Genomic DNA, 15,444 nt, shown 5'->3' with positions numbered 1-15,444 from the left:
CAGGCTAACCCATCACTGTTGAATACACAATCCCAAATGCATCCCTTCTCCTGCAGTGAGGATGAGGCATGGAATTCCTCATACTTCTGTACCCAGGTTTTCAGTCAGGAAGGTAGGGAAACACTATGGTTCACTCAATTAGATGCCACAGCACAGAATCAGTGGAGAATGTGGACCTCAGGACACCCTGCAGACTTCATCTGCCTATATACCTTTGAAGATACTGGACTTGCTCTGTCTCCTCGTTGTTGTTTGTCTGGCCAGTCTGTTTACCAAAAAACCATCAACAAGATTGTGTGATATACCCACGCCAATGCACAATCATGACCCAGAGTTCAAAGTCTATATGGGGGAAAAGACTTTTTTAACTGGAGCAACACACGTGCTTGTAAAATAAAGTAACACAGACCAGAGTTTATCTCTACACATGGAATGGAAGATAGATTTCTAAGTGCCTGCAAAAGAAGAAGAAATAATGGCTGCCAGGTTTTTCCACTGCATTAAGTTATTTAGCAAACAAAATACATCTGGTGACTTTTCCACCCAAAAAAAGTGACCTGCTTTTCAAACATCTTATAAACATACAATGTATTTGCTTTATTGTACTTAGGAAAATAAAGCAGCATATGATCAGGAAAGCTTTATTCATTTTCTCCCTCTAATATATACACAGGAGCTCTGGTAACACAAAGGCTTTATTTTGTCAACTACTGATTAGCCAGCACTTGGCCATTAGGTGGGTCAAAAGAACTGCTATAGGAGGATGCGGTGCAAGTCTAGGTCTTACCTGGTATATGGCCAAATACACCTTTTCCAGCGAGAATATACTAGCCATATCACAGGTGAGCCAAGGAAACAGGCAACATCATGTTTAGTTCATCTCTACTTTAAGATTTTGCATTCTATTGACTCACTGAAAATTTGACATCTGATATATGATTGCAGATCTATGATTTCATGCAACATAAGGCATCTTTTTCTTTGAAGAAAGCTGTGTATCTCTTAAGGCAAGCTGCTCAGCTGAAGAAATTACAGCATGTTTTTCTTGCATACAGCTACTAATTACAGATAAATTTAACTGATGTGCACTTGGCAGATGGAGACTCATACTCTTCTGCCAAATAAGCATCAACAATGAAGATGTGAGAGGATGAGAATGTATCAGTACACTGCCAATTCTTAAAGACACTATTTAAAAGTTACAGTTGAATACAGTACACACATCATCCTAAAGAGATACCTGAAGAAATGCCTTCTTATGAAAAACACACTGTTTTTATTACCACAGTCAGTTCAGTTAACACGAGCGTATGTAAGCAATGAAAAGATATTGTCCATCTCTAAAACATCAGTCAAAATTAATCAACTCCCCCATACCAAAGATAACTGCAGAAGCAGCTAGCAAGATAAACTGTATGGGCAAAGACACCAAAGTGAAAAATAAGGACAAGGAGAGAAGACAGTAATATTGACAGAAGGGAAAAATGCAGGAATGTTGATTTTCTGTATTTACTTGGGTTATTTTTCATACACAGTAGGAACAAAGTGGGGGAAAAGAATGAGAGTGTTCAGAAAACTGAACCTTTACCAATGGCTGAACCGAATTAAAAGTGGTTCTGCAATTTGGGTAAGCATCCCAGGTAGTCCTCTAACAAGATTTCTCTTGCACTGGTGTTCTAATAGCATTTACACCTGCCATTGCTTAAAATGCTAAGGGATTAGCACCGCTTCCAGTCCTGGAAACCTGTTCCAGTAAGCACAAACCCAATTACACACATGTGGAAGAGACCTGACAAGCAGACATTTTACACCTCTGAGTCAGTCTAGCAACGAAACCAGACAAGTCCAATTATTGGCAAACCTATAATATACAAGTACAAGAAAGCTTTTAAGAGAAAGCACTCAAAAAAAAAAAGAGCTGAGGTCAGGGTTTGTTATTGAAAGCAGTAACTCAGTGCAGAAAGTACTGAAACCTGGAGTGCATGTGCACATACAGCTTTTTTAACTTCAGAAAAGTATGTTTTTAAAGTGTGTCAAATGACATCCAATAGATTCTACACTATTGAGATCCCTGCATGGAACCATAAGAGCAGTACTAATAAAGCAATGGACACTGGAATAAAATGCCTGCCTACTACAAGTAATTTACCATTTTGTAAAGCCCACTTCTGAAATGTAGTGCCTCTTAAAAAATCCTCTGAGTGGAGAGCTCTCTGATAGCAGTAGGTAGCTTCCAGGATTCAGAAAACAATTAGCATACAGAATTTGCAGTAATTTCTTACAAGAGTGTGGGCTTGGAGGACAGGTGTAACCCAGTGCTTTGATCCCAGGCATAGCCACATCACTGCAGAGACTGAAGAGAAAGCTCAGTGCTACCATACACATCATAGCCAGTAAAACCAGCCGAATAGCCACAGAATCAGCACAATCCTCTTGGTAACACGCTAAGTGTTTGAGACAGCACAGAGAACATGTCAACATAGAAAGAGGATACCTAGAAGCTCTTTTGCATGGCAAACAAGAAATATTGAAACAAACAAAGCAAAACACAACCACAGCACCCCCAAACAAACCAACTACTTGTTACAACATCCTTCTAGTACTTCAAAATAGTACAGGTAAGTCAATACTCACTCGCACAACAGGACTCCATTTTCTAGGGCTGCTCGGAAGTCTTTAGTTCCAAAGCTTTTCCCAGTAACTGTCTATAAAAACAAGAATTGAAAGTTAATTGAACACACACACACATTATCAGGACTAGCAAGAGTATAAGAAGTACTAAAAAATGCTCAGCAAAACAGTAAATCAGGAAAAGCTTTAATCCAACATTTAGTTCACACTATTGGGTTTTTTACATTAATTTTAAAAGAAAAATATATTTAAAACAGTTCTTTGTGCCACAACTCCCCATGCAGCACTACAGGCTGGGGTCAGAGTGGCTGGAGAGCAGCCAGGCAGAAAGGGACCTGGGGGTACTGGGTGATGGTAGGCTGAACATGAGCCAGCAGTGTGCCCAGGTGGCCAAGAGGCCAATGGCATCCTGGCCTGCATCAGGAATAGTGTGACTGGCAGAAGCAGGGAGGTCATTCTGCCCCTGTACACTGCACTGGTTAGGCCACACCTTGAGTCCTGTGTCCAGTTCAGGGACCCTCAGTTTAGGAAGGATGTTGACTTGCTGGAACGTGTCCAGAGAAGGGCAACAAAGTTGGTTAGGGGTTTGGAGCACAAGCCCTATGAGGAGAGGCTGAGAGAGCTGAGGTTGCTTAGTCTGGAGAAGAGGAGGCTGTCTACAACTACCTGAAAGGAGGTTGTAGCCAGTGGGGGTTGGTCTCTTCTCCCAGACAACCTGTGACAGAACAAGAGGACGCAGTCTCAAGCTGTGCCAGGGGAGGTTTAGGCTGGATGTTAGGAAGTAATTCTTCATAGAGAGAGTGATTGCCCATTGAAATGGGCTGCCCAGGGAGGTAGTGGAGTCACCATCACTGGAAGTGTTTAAGAAAAGACCAGATGAGGCACTTAGTGCCATAGTTTAGTTGATTAGATGGTGTTATGTGATAGGTTGGACTTATCTCAAAGGTCTTTTCAAATCTGGTTAATTCTGTATTCTGTAAAAGAAGTCTGAACCAACATCTTCAAGTAGACTACTTGAAGTTTCCTCTAGCATAAAAATCAATCTTCAGCTAAATTCTGTGGGAACACTTATTGTCTAAACCGATATGAGCCACACTGAAAGGCATTAAAACTTGTGTGAAACTACCTGAAAGGATGTTGTGGAGAGTTTTGTGCTGGTCTTGTCACAGGTAATTAGTGCTAGAACAAAAGGGAATGTCCTCAAGATGCAACTGGATAGGTTTAGACTGGACATTAGAAAAAAAAAAAAAGAAAAACCACAGGAAAAGAGATCAGGCATTGGAATGGCTGTCCAGGGAGGTGATTGAGTCACCAACCCTGGATGCGTTTAAAGGTCATTTGGATGTGGTGCTTGGGGATATAGCTTAGGGGTGAACCTTGCAGAGTAGGGTTATCAGTTTGATTTGGTGACGACAAGGGTCTTTTTCCAACCTGAACATTTCTGTGATTGTGCAAGAGAAAGTTTTCTCCCCCTCTCCTTCCTATCAGTGTGTATACTCATGACACATGGCACCAAACACAATAATAGGATATTTTTTTCCTGCTCCTTGCATCTAAAGCACAGTGACTAAAGAATCACTCCAGCAAGTCTCTATTGCTGTGTGCACATCAACTCTTACACCTTGGCAAGTGACAGGACTATACTGTTGGAACTACTTTTTATTTTTAGAACAGACATGAACAAGAACAATGTCTTAATAAAGCATTTAAGATACCAAATGCCAAAAGCATTGCCTACAGGTTTTCAGCAAAGGTGTTTTCTACAATGCTTCCGGCATAAATTCCCCCCCTCTCAGACCAGACCAAACCAGCACCTTGAAGTCTAAACTCATCTGGATTCTTCCTGCTACATCTTTCCTTTGCCCACATTTCTTTAAGGGACCTAATTTGGCAGGTTTCTTCTAAACACTCACACAAATCAGAAAAGGAGCCAAAATTCCTAAAACAGTTCAAAAGAGGCTTTTAACCCACTTGGGTATAGACATCCAACACTTGGAAGGGTATTTGAGTTTAGAGGTCACCAGGTTCAGTCACCTCCTAATTACAAGTCTCCCTTTGGAGATTCTGACCATCCCCAATAGTGCACAGGACTCTAGGAGCAACAGCTAAACATGCTGTGGAATCTGCGTGCATCCAGACCAAAGCTACTGATTACCACAGTAATTAAGGAAATTAGTAATGAAACAAATGAGCTGTACTTGGCAAAAGAGCAAAGGTGAGGACGTTGCTCTAAGGATCTGTTGCATTATCACCCTATTATTTTTGCTAAATCACAAGAGGAACATACACTGACACCAGAAATCTTAAAACTTGAGTACTTCCTTTCAATGTAACTTATCTTTAAAGCAAAAAGCTGTAACTTCAATTCATTTGAGGACAAAATCAGATGCTAAAGCAATAGTAATAAAAAAATTAACTCTGAGTTTACCTTTTTTCCCTAAGATTTAACAGGTAGGAAGAGAAAAATGATGGCACATCAACTCCAGCTAAAGAACAAATTCAAAATTCTGGGAAACAAAACCAACTCCACCCTTTTAACAACCACAAAGGATGACACTGATTCCCTTCAGAGAACTGCATTCTATACAGTATTTCTATACATTTTTTTTCTTACAGGAGAGCAGATGTTGCACCTCAGCAGTGTAATTCTCAAGAATCACGAAAACACAGCATCTGAAAATTATCCTTATCTCAAATAGAATACAGCTTTTTGTTTCCAAATCTGTACAGTCAGTGGTAATAATTTTGAAGAAATCAGACAATGTAAAACAGCAGCACTGGAAGTTTAAATATCAATATTTGTGTTCCCTAGGTAATAGGCAATATGGTTTATAAATTAAGGCCTTCATTCTGCAAGCTAAAATCTTGAAGTCTGCAAGTCATGCAGCAGAACCGTCTCTAAAACAGGGGCTGTAGATGAGGCTTTAGCTTTATTGTTATGTTTCAAACTCCAGTAGATTCTTAAGAGTCCAAAAGTTATTCTGGAGTTGCTGTGAATATCTACAGAACTACCTGGTCACAGAATCACACAGAATCTAAATGTTTGGTTTTATGCAGATGGTTTACTGCTATCTCATCATCTATGGCATGCATAACTTGTTTACTTCCTTTAGAGTGGGGCCCATCACAAACCTGCAGTGTCACTCCTCAAAAATTGTTCTTCAGAAGTTAAGGCACATGTGCCAATGAAGACACATTAAACTTCAGCATAACCCCTCCAGAACACAAAAGTGGCACAAGGCAATGCAAAATTAGGTTTTGATGGTGCATCTTGTGGTCTTTTCCACCAAAAAAAGCCAAACAAACCCCAACACCTCAGTGTCCAAAATGGCATGTGGAAGATTTCTGACTGCCACAAACTCTTCAGACACATGACCTCCCGTAACTAGAAGCCATCCCTGAACAAGAGTATACGTGGCTGCAAATCTTGCTGTTAATCTTGCAGACCTCTTAAAATTAAGTTAGAGGCCATTACAGTGGAAATGACTATGTTATTTGTGCAGCCACTCACTGTGACAATCAACACTGATTTGAGATACAGGATGAAGCTGTTGGACCAACCTTGTGACCCACAGATTTTGATGACTACGTGGTTTGTTGACATTAAAATGTAAGCGTCAGCGTTGCCAAGTTAGGCTTCATGAATATTGACTTTCAAAGGATAACTAATAATTAAGTAATTAAGATGTATTCTCTGGGAACAATTTAACACTGGTGGATTGAAACCAAAATGTTTCCCAAGTTGCACAACACCTTGAACTATTTCATTTTAAACTCTGCAGAGATGGAGGACTTCTCTCAGCATAGACTTTCATCAGGCTTACGCCCACTGCAATGCATCGAGCTCAGCTATTATAGCCTACAGGGTAGCAATTTATCATTAAAAAAAATGGAAAGCCATGGACTGCCTCAGAATTTCTTGCCTTTTAAGAACCTAAGACAAAGTGAATCCCAGCCTGAGATATTACATCTTCAAACAATGCCTGAAATTCATGAGTCACTGTTCATTCATTAAAACTGGTTATACTGGGTGTGGTACTCTTATGTAATTAGCATAATTGATTTTGGACAATTTTTCAACCACTTTGGCCATGGAAGCCACCAAATAATAAAGGAAATATCTTGAAAATATGATTTTTTATGTGTGCTTGAAGAACATCTCTTTTCCAATTATGCCTTTTCTCACTGTCATTCAGCTGAATGTATTCTGCTGTATTCTCTGCCTTTTTTTTTTTTTGACAGAAAGAGAGCAATGGCATAATTAAATGCTATATTTTAAAATCACACTTAATTGATGCTATAAAAAGGTTTGATTTTTGCAAGACAGCATGCTTTGATAACTTGCAGTTGTCAGGTCCAAGCAATTTACTTCAAACAGTATGCAAATCAAGTCTTTACCTAAATTTAGATATTTGAAAAGTACTTCCAAACAGAGTGCTAGTTTAATTTCAGGTTTGCTACAACTTCTGCGGAGGGAGGCAAATCAAGAAGCTACAACCAGAGATGGCATGACATCAAAATCACGTTGGGCTGAAAAAGCACGTGGCACAGAATCACAGAGCTTGCTGAGGGTGCGCTCAATGCCACTGTCCATGTCGACAACATAGGTGTTAAACAACTCAAAGATCAAAGGACTGGCAGGTTTCTCAGTTGAACTTTGCTGTGGTGCAAACACTGAAGCCTGACTCTTCCCCTCCAATGCAACACTGAGCATCAGCTGCTCAGAAACACAGAGGCAACACAGAATCATGCCCAGCCTGTAACCTGAATGATGTCGTGCTGCAGAAGAGACATACACTCACCATTCAGCCAGCTCTACAGTTCATGCAGGCCAGTCCTGCTCTCTCCATCTCTTTCAGAGCTCCTCCACCACCATCCCATGTAGACTACACCACCTCAAACCAGGCAAAAACCCCACAGACCAACTGCACTCTTATGAAGAGCACAGCTCCCTGATGCAGGGACGTAGGTTAGGCATGAAAGATTCAAAGAACTAAATCATACATGATAGTAATGATCACATAATCACAGAAACAGTCATGTTGGAAGAGACCCTCAGAATCACCAAGTCCAACCGATAACCCTACTCTACAAGTTTCACTCCTAAGATAACACTCATGTGAGTATCTCACAGGGCAAGCAGTTTATCAAATGGCAACCTCAAGAACACTACACTGATTTATGAACTTCAGGTGTTGCAGGGAACTGTTATAAATCCAATGCTGCTGTACCATCCTCACTACAGAATTTTGGCTATGCCTGACAGTTTGTGTCACAGTGCCTTGCCAAATCACCTCACATGCACCATGTCTGAATTACTGTCTGGCTAATGGCTTTCCTTCCCCCTACCCGTGACCTGTTACCAAAACACTGAATCAGACTATATGGCAAATGGCTAAACCCTCACATAATCCCAATGTTTCATACTCCCATTTACAGCACTCATTTGGCTCTAACTGCCCTCTCCCAATAGATCACTTCAGAATAGTATCATCACTGTAAGATGCACAAGGAGTTATACAGGCTACACACACAGCCCAAAAGCAAGTGTTCAAGCATCTCCCAATGCTCTGGCATCTCTATGGTTTGGCAGGGCCCGTAAGTAGATTCATGACACATTTTTATATGGCATTTTGAGTCCACTGCATTTTGCATACAGTCATCAGAAATGTGCTCTACTTCAGACTGACAGATTTTACCTTTTAATATTACTCCTCATTTGCCATAGGCCTTAAAACAAGAAAAACAAACAGGGATTTTCCTTCTCTCCTGTGTTCCTGTAAGAACTGGTGGTTCCTCTGGACTGTGAGAGTGAGAAGCTGCTTTGTAGGACACTTGAGCTGCAATACCTAAAGTCCTACCTCTCCCTTTTATGGCTATTTGTCATCCTCTTAAACACCATGCAATATACAAGATTGTCAACAAACGGCATACACCATAGCAGTCAAAAATGTTGCCATTATGGTCTGAAATAAGGAGCTTGTTGCGTTTGGTCTTTAAAGACTTTCCACCCAATTTTCTCCTCCCCCCTGGTTCTTCCTCTGATTTTTTTCATCTCTCTTAAAAGCAAAACAAATTTCCTTCAGTAGTCAATTGATTTATAAAATCCTTCCCAAAGTGCAGACAGTAGGAAGCATGTTCAGAGGGTTGCTACACACAATCTCCAACACACATGTGGCAAAACCAGTTGAGTAACAAGCTTTGGCCACAACTAGATTTCTGAAGGTCAAAGGGTAGAACAAGAGTGACTCATTTTTGAGGCCAGCAGTATCTGTCTCCCTGAATTTTGGGCCCAGCTAAGGTATCATTCTTATGCATGGAAAGAGTCGGCATTCATATCTTCCACCCACAGGAGAACACTGATCGCATTTCACCTCTGATAGCAGGAGGGACACCAAGTACAAAGCAGCCAGGGTCATAGAGAGAATTGCACTGCTATCTTCCCTTCCAATCACAATTTCATTCATGGTCCAGCAATCTCCTGGAAGGTCAACAAGTGCTCGAGAAGCTGGTACCCACACGGGCTTTTCCCTGTGGTCCAACAATGAACGTACCACCATTGCTCAGTCTCAGAACTTCAAGGGAAATCAAGAGCAAGGCCTGGATATCTACAAAAGGAAACTCCTTGTTTCACATTCACAGATCTCATTGCTAAAATCCATGACAGGCACTACTTCATGAAGGAAAAGAACTGAAGTGGCTGGAAGAGCTGTATAAATCTAATTATGTAGCAGAAGTAAGAAGGCTGAACGAGGTGAATATTTTTGCCATTGATCACTTACGAGCATGTGAATGTTCCCCTTTATATCCATAACACTGTTTTTCAGTTTGGAATAATTCCCATTCTACTGCTCAATGCAAAGCTGTACTCTCCTGTTTAACCCCATACCCCAAATCCCTGGGTATTATTTCATTCCAGAGGACGTGGAAATTTTTCAGTCTGGCCAAAACTGCCTTTGATAGTGAACAAGAATAGACATTTATGAAAGGAAATGGCTGATTATTGAAAACGTCTTACTGTTATTTTCTATCATCAACATAATGATGGGGTCTTATTGTGGTATGCCTTCTGGACTGACATGCCAAGACTCCTGAAATAACATTCAGCCACATTTTTACAAAGATGAAGAAAAACAATGAATAAAGGGCAATCAAGAGGGGACATGATCATTGGTGTGGTAGATGTAGGAAGTATAGATCTCTGCTCATCATCTTTTTTCCAGCTCTTCAGTAACATGGCTTATCAAAATAAGATTTGAAGGACAGAAATCAAGTTTTTCTTACAATAGTTAAAGGAATCCTTGACTCAGAGGAACAATACTGCAGAAAGAGCAAGGATAAACATTTGGGGTCAGTTCAGTTGAGCTGCTTCTCCCCACAAACACAATCATCCCACAAAACAGCAGGATTTTGTAGGGCTGGCTGAGCAGCACAATCAGAGAAGAAAACCGTGATCTTCCTGCTGTCCTGAAATGGCACAGAGCCTCCTTTCTCACTGTCTTCCTCCTGCTCATAGGAAGGGTTTGCATTTAGAAAGTGTACTGCAATCACCCAGATAACTTTGTGCTTTAATACAGAAAAAACAACAACAAATAAAACCCAACAACACAAAAAACAGCCAATGCAAAACCACCCCAAAATGCACCACACAAAACAACAACCCCGATGTAACTGCCTCAACACATCCCACTGCCTCTTCCCAGCCACATAGTGACCACAGCAATTGAGTCAGGCATTCCAAGCACTGAGGAAGGGCACCACAAGGCTAGGGCCGCAGCACACTGCAGATGAGAGAGGGCTAATGTTTGGACTTTGTGCAGATTCTTGAGAGGTTTAACATACCCAAAGATTCAGTGATTCAGCACCCTGACAGCCAGGCGATACCAGATTAATGAGAGGGCTGGCCATGCACCCTCAAAGAACTTCAAGTTCAGACATTAACAATCAAAAAAACCCAACACTGAAAGCCACTTTGTGAAATCTGTCCATACCATTGCTTTCACTAAAGGAGGAAAACAAAGTTTATGGCACCTGTGGCACTTCAGTTTCAGGTGAACAAGAAAAAAAAAACACAGTTCTTTTACAACCTTAAAACAAAGGTATTACTTGAAATATTGGCAGATAAAATATTAGTGCTACTAAAATCACATATCTAGGGCAAATGTATAGAAAGGATTAAAGCAAAGACAAATTTAGACATCTTTGTTGTATAGGTACTAAAATCAGGTTTATCTAACACTTTAATATATTGTTTTATATTTATTGTGTATTGTATCCACTTCACTGTAATTGAATCTTTAAATATTTTGTTATTTTTCATCCAGAACAGAATTCACAGAATTGTCAGTGTTGGAGGGGACTTCAAGGATCATGCAGTTCCAACCCTCCTGCCATAGGCAGGGACACCCCACTAGGTAAGGCTGCCCGGAGCCATGTCCAGCCTGGCCTTAAAAACATCCAGGGATGAGGCTTCCACCACCTCCCTGGGCAACCTGTTCCTGTGTCTCACCACCCTTAGGGTGAACAACTTCTTCCCAATGTCTAATCGAAATCCACCCTCCTTTAGCTTGGATCCATTCCCCCCAGTCACCTGGCAGACCCCACCTGACAGCCTAAAAAGTCCCTCACCAACTTTCTCGTAAGCCCCCTTCAGATACTGCAAGGCCACAATAAGGTCTCAGAGCCTTCTCTTCTCCAAACTGAAGAACCCCAGCTCTCTCACCCTGTCCTCATAGGAGAGGTGCTCCAGCCCTCTGATGATCCTCATGGCCCTTCTCTGGGCACATTCCAGCACACCTATATCTTTCCTGCAATAGGGGCTCCAGAACTGGACACAATACTCCAGGTGGGGCCTCACCAGAGCAGTGTAGAGCGGGAGAATCACCTCTCTCAACCTGCAGGCCACACTTCTCTTGATGCAGCCCAGGATATGTTTGGCTTTCTGGGCTGCAAGCTATAAAAAGCTCTCTCATGTTGGTATTTCTTAAGTTTATAGCTCAGTTTTACCACTACTGTAATTTCAGGTTACAGAGTACATACTGCAAGTTTCAACAGTGACTTCCAGTTCCATAGCATTTATTCTTATAGGAAAGACCTTGAAGAAAACACTGTGTTTGCTTACACTGATTAAGAAAAATACACTAAAATTCTGCTGGTATTTGCAAGCAGGTTTCTGCTGGGATTATTTGTGTATGTACGTGGCAGAGAGATACAGAGATACCAAATGAAGTGGCTGAACCCAGAGCACACTTCTGCTCTGGATTACAATCACCTCTTACAAATCAACTGCTAACTGCTTTGATCTTGGTTGTATTTAATACTTTGATTTTTCATATCCTTTACATATGTGCAGTTCTCTGGAGAGCAGCACCAGTGCCATGAGTGAACCAGGGACCTAACCACAAGGTCTTGAAACTACATTCAATAGTAGGAGAAAAAAAGGCATCAGATAAAAGAATATGCCCACAAGAGAGAAGGCTTTAAATACAGTTGCTTTTGCCTGTCTAGCAAGGCTACTTATGCAAGGAAATAATTTCTTGTTATTATTGGTGATTTGTCAGTCTTTACTCATTTTCCAACTTTCACTAGAAGCAGTACTTTGAGCAGCAGACATACTCAGACATGCTTTGACTCAGTTCCAGTGAAAGACATTCATGAACACCTCACCTTTCCTTCTCACACATACATATACATGGACACATATGGGGTTTAGGAAATCCACAGCCTTCTCACTACAGCTTCTCTTCTATCCCCATATCCCCTGACATTATTATCTCCTACACCCACAGGTTGCCAACCCATTTCATCAGGTTTACTTAGTTCATTAACAAGGCAAAAGATGGACAGCAAGCAAAGAAACTGTACATTTAACAAGGTCAAAAGGCACCACAAAGGCAATTAGTGTCACATAGAGATACAAAAAAAGAGAGACATCAGTTCCTAGTAAACTATGGCACTTGTCATTAACTGCAGCACCTAAACAGCAGCATTTAGAAATTTTAATACTATCTAGCAGCAGTCAGGTAGAAATAAACTATCATGTGGAAGTCACTGGAATTAACACTGAAATCAACTGCAGAGATACTGTGCTTTTCTCGGGAGCTGGAATAATTCAGGAGGTGAAGATTAGCCTTCAAGAACTCCATCAGTATCATCTGTTCAAAATAGAAGCAAAAGTGTAAAGCTCTTGAATGCTATTGTATTTGACGTTTTGGTGTTTTTGTTTCCATCATTTTACTTTTGGGATAGGTGAGAGGGTAAGGCGTAGGAGAAGGTCTATGGAACTGCAACATCAACAAAAGGAAATGGTATGTTGGGGGTTGGATTGATTGTGTGTGTGTGGTTTTGCCTTTTTCTTTTTTATTCTGAAGTTTAAAGGAATACAAAACATACAAATAATTACATTGGAGTATTTGAAACACACTGTATGTGCACCAAGTTACTAATCTGGGAGTGTGACTCCTGAGAGCTCCATTTCCCAACGCTTGTAGGGACAGACTGCATTACAAGTAATGAGTGCCTGTACTAAAGCGTTGGACAAGAGAGGCCACTGCTGTCCACTGCTTTGCAGCACCATCTAATGACAGATGCCAGGTACGACATATGACCAGGGGCTCTGCTTATATATAGTTCCCCTCTCTGGCAGAAGATGAAAGAAATGGCCTCTGGCAAAAATATTAAATCATTGCAGTCAGAGGAGGAAGGATGGCTGTGAAGGAAATTGAAGTCCATGGGAGGAGTGAGAGGATCTGAAAATATGACAAGCACTACAGGAAACAGAATATCAGTCTGGGCAAAGGAATAAGGAAGGTTAGGTTTAGTAAGTATTGCTGATCAACTCTTGCTTAATTATGTTTTTTGAGGATTCTAAATTAGGAACCCTGTGCCCTTTGAAATGGAAAGGATTTAAATATAAAGGAATATTTGACCAATATTGCTAGTTACAGAAGCGTCTTTATGATACTTGGAGAACTGTGAAATGAACATAGTTTTGTGTCTGATGACCAGCTTTCAGCTTTTCAGGGGATCCTCTTTCAGCTACACCTTCTTCAAGACACTTGCGTCATCTCACACAGCACACGTAATACCACTCTGAACAGTGACCTGCTACTCACCCCTTATTCCTAATTATATACATTACACTCCCCCCCAGCCCATCTCAATTTAAGTTCTTAACTGCTTGAGATATGTTTGCCTTTACAAAAAGAAAAACTCACTACTAACAGAAATTAGGGATCAGGCTACCAAAATCAGGTCTTATCCTACTTAAGGAGAGTACATGAAAAGGCCTTTCCTGTGTGCCACACCGTCCTGTCATCTGTTTTCCCCATCTGAACATTTTTGCCGAGTCATTTGAGTATTTCCTAAGCTAAATAAACCACTACTAAACTCTTATTCTTTATGGAACTCTTCTGCATGGTTTGCAAAACCACAGATAAAAGCGTTGGAAGCTATCAATGTCATAGGTGGCTCCACACAGGGATAACTGCTGCACTTCAGCTAAAGAATTCAAGTGAGGTGCACAGAAGAGGGATTGTGGTCCAGAAGGGAAGCCACAAGGTACAGGTGCTGCTCTCCCAAATCCAAGGCTTCCCTTTTCCTATCTTTTCGACATCATCACTTGCCACTCCACTTCTGATGTGGGGTGAGCCCAGTGCATTACACAACCACCTCCAGTGTGACACTTCCTCCAGCCATTTTACTGCTCCTCTGCAAATGCAGCTTTATTTAATTATGTAAAAGGCCAAACTGGTTTGACAGACTGCTTGCCTCCTCACCTGGGTGTGTTCAGAGGAACCCAAGATAAGACTGACTGTCATAGCAGCTACACAGGGTTGCTACGTACACTGCCCAGAGGTAGGATTTAATTACTAGTCGAAAGCAGCCAATGTCTCCTTTATTGCAGCAGACAATTATAATGTGCTTGTATTTATTATGACATCCTTGCAGAAATGTTCACCATTCTTTGTAAACAATTCCATACCCTGCAAGGGAGAGGCAGAAAGCTAGCCTACAGTTTCCATCCTCAACCCATTAAGCAGTAAAAATGCAAATCCTCAATATCAAGTTTTAAAAGATATCATTAGAAAAATTCTGTGTTGGGGGGGGTGGAAAATTCATCTGGAAAACAAAAAATACAACCAACCAAGAAAAACCCACCCAAAAAAACCCAACAAAACACAACACCACCACACAAACACCAATGTTATATTGAATAATTTATCTGCCAATGGCTGATACATCCTTTCTCAGAAAGAGTCACTGGCAAGTCCTGTGTAGAAAAAAAAAACACAAAGGAGCTCATGTCTGTAACAGGCTGTTTTGCATTAAAAAAATAAAACCCAAACAACAGCACACCAAAAAATGCATGTAAGAGAAAGCACTGAGATGCAAGTAAAAGTTGTACTAGAAAATGTTCCATCCAGAGCTATAAAAGTAGTCTTGGAAGACTACTCTGATCCATTCATTTAGCATTATTATGCTCATACCTTGTAACCACAGAAATGATGCAGGGTTTGGATTATAACAGATTCACACACTTTGGGCATTTTGTTGTCTCTAGCTTAACTTTGTTTTGTCTTTAAAAAAATAACAATGCATTAAATGGAGAACTATTATCATTAACCCATGCAACTGTTCATACAGTGAGCATTTCCATGTTGCAAGAATGAGATTTTCTTCTACCTTAGGCAAGATGCCTCAAGCACTTCAGGTTTGAACCACAACGGTTTCTATGACTAGCTGCCTTCCAGGGCATGTAGACTTCAAGGATGTCTGAAGTTTTGCCTAGCAACTGAGACAAAGCACAGACAT

At 40.9% G+C, this 15,444-nt stretch overlaps 1 protein-coding gene across 6 annotated transcripts in view; it reads right to left on the bottom strand.

The window, feature by feature from the left end:
* Window positions 1–15,444, bottom strand: part of LMO7 (LIM domain 7) — a 142,782-nt gene that overhangs the window by 103,748 nt on the left and 23,590 nt on the right. For all 6 annotated transcript variants that reach the window (XM_068154102.1, XM_068154184.1, XM_068154366.1 and 3 more), the window contains exon 2: window positions 2,635–2,705. In XM_068154102.1, coding sequence (XP_068010203.1) covers window positions 2,635–2,705 — 71 coding nt within the window. The remainder of the gene's footprint in view (window positions 1–2,634; window positions 2,706–15,444) is intronic.

The sequence above is a fragment of the Melanerpes formicivorus genome, unplaced genomic scaffold, assembly GCF_026170545.1.
Source record: "Melanerpes formicivorus ecotype bairdi unplaced genomic scaffold, bMelFor1.0.p_v2 SCAF_1, whole genome shotgun sequence".
NCBI classification, from domain to species: domain Eukaryota; kingdom Metazoa; phylum Chordata; class Aves; order Piciformes; family Picidae; genus Melanerpes; species Melanerpes formicivorus.
Note: the sequence above shows the minus strand (reverse complement) of the source record. Positions and strands in the feature narration are given on the sequence as shown.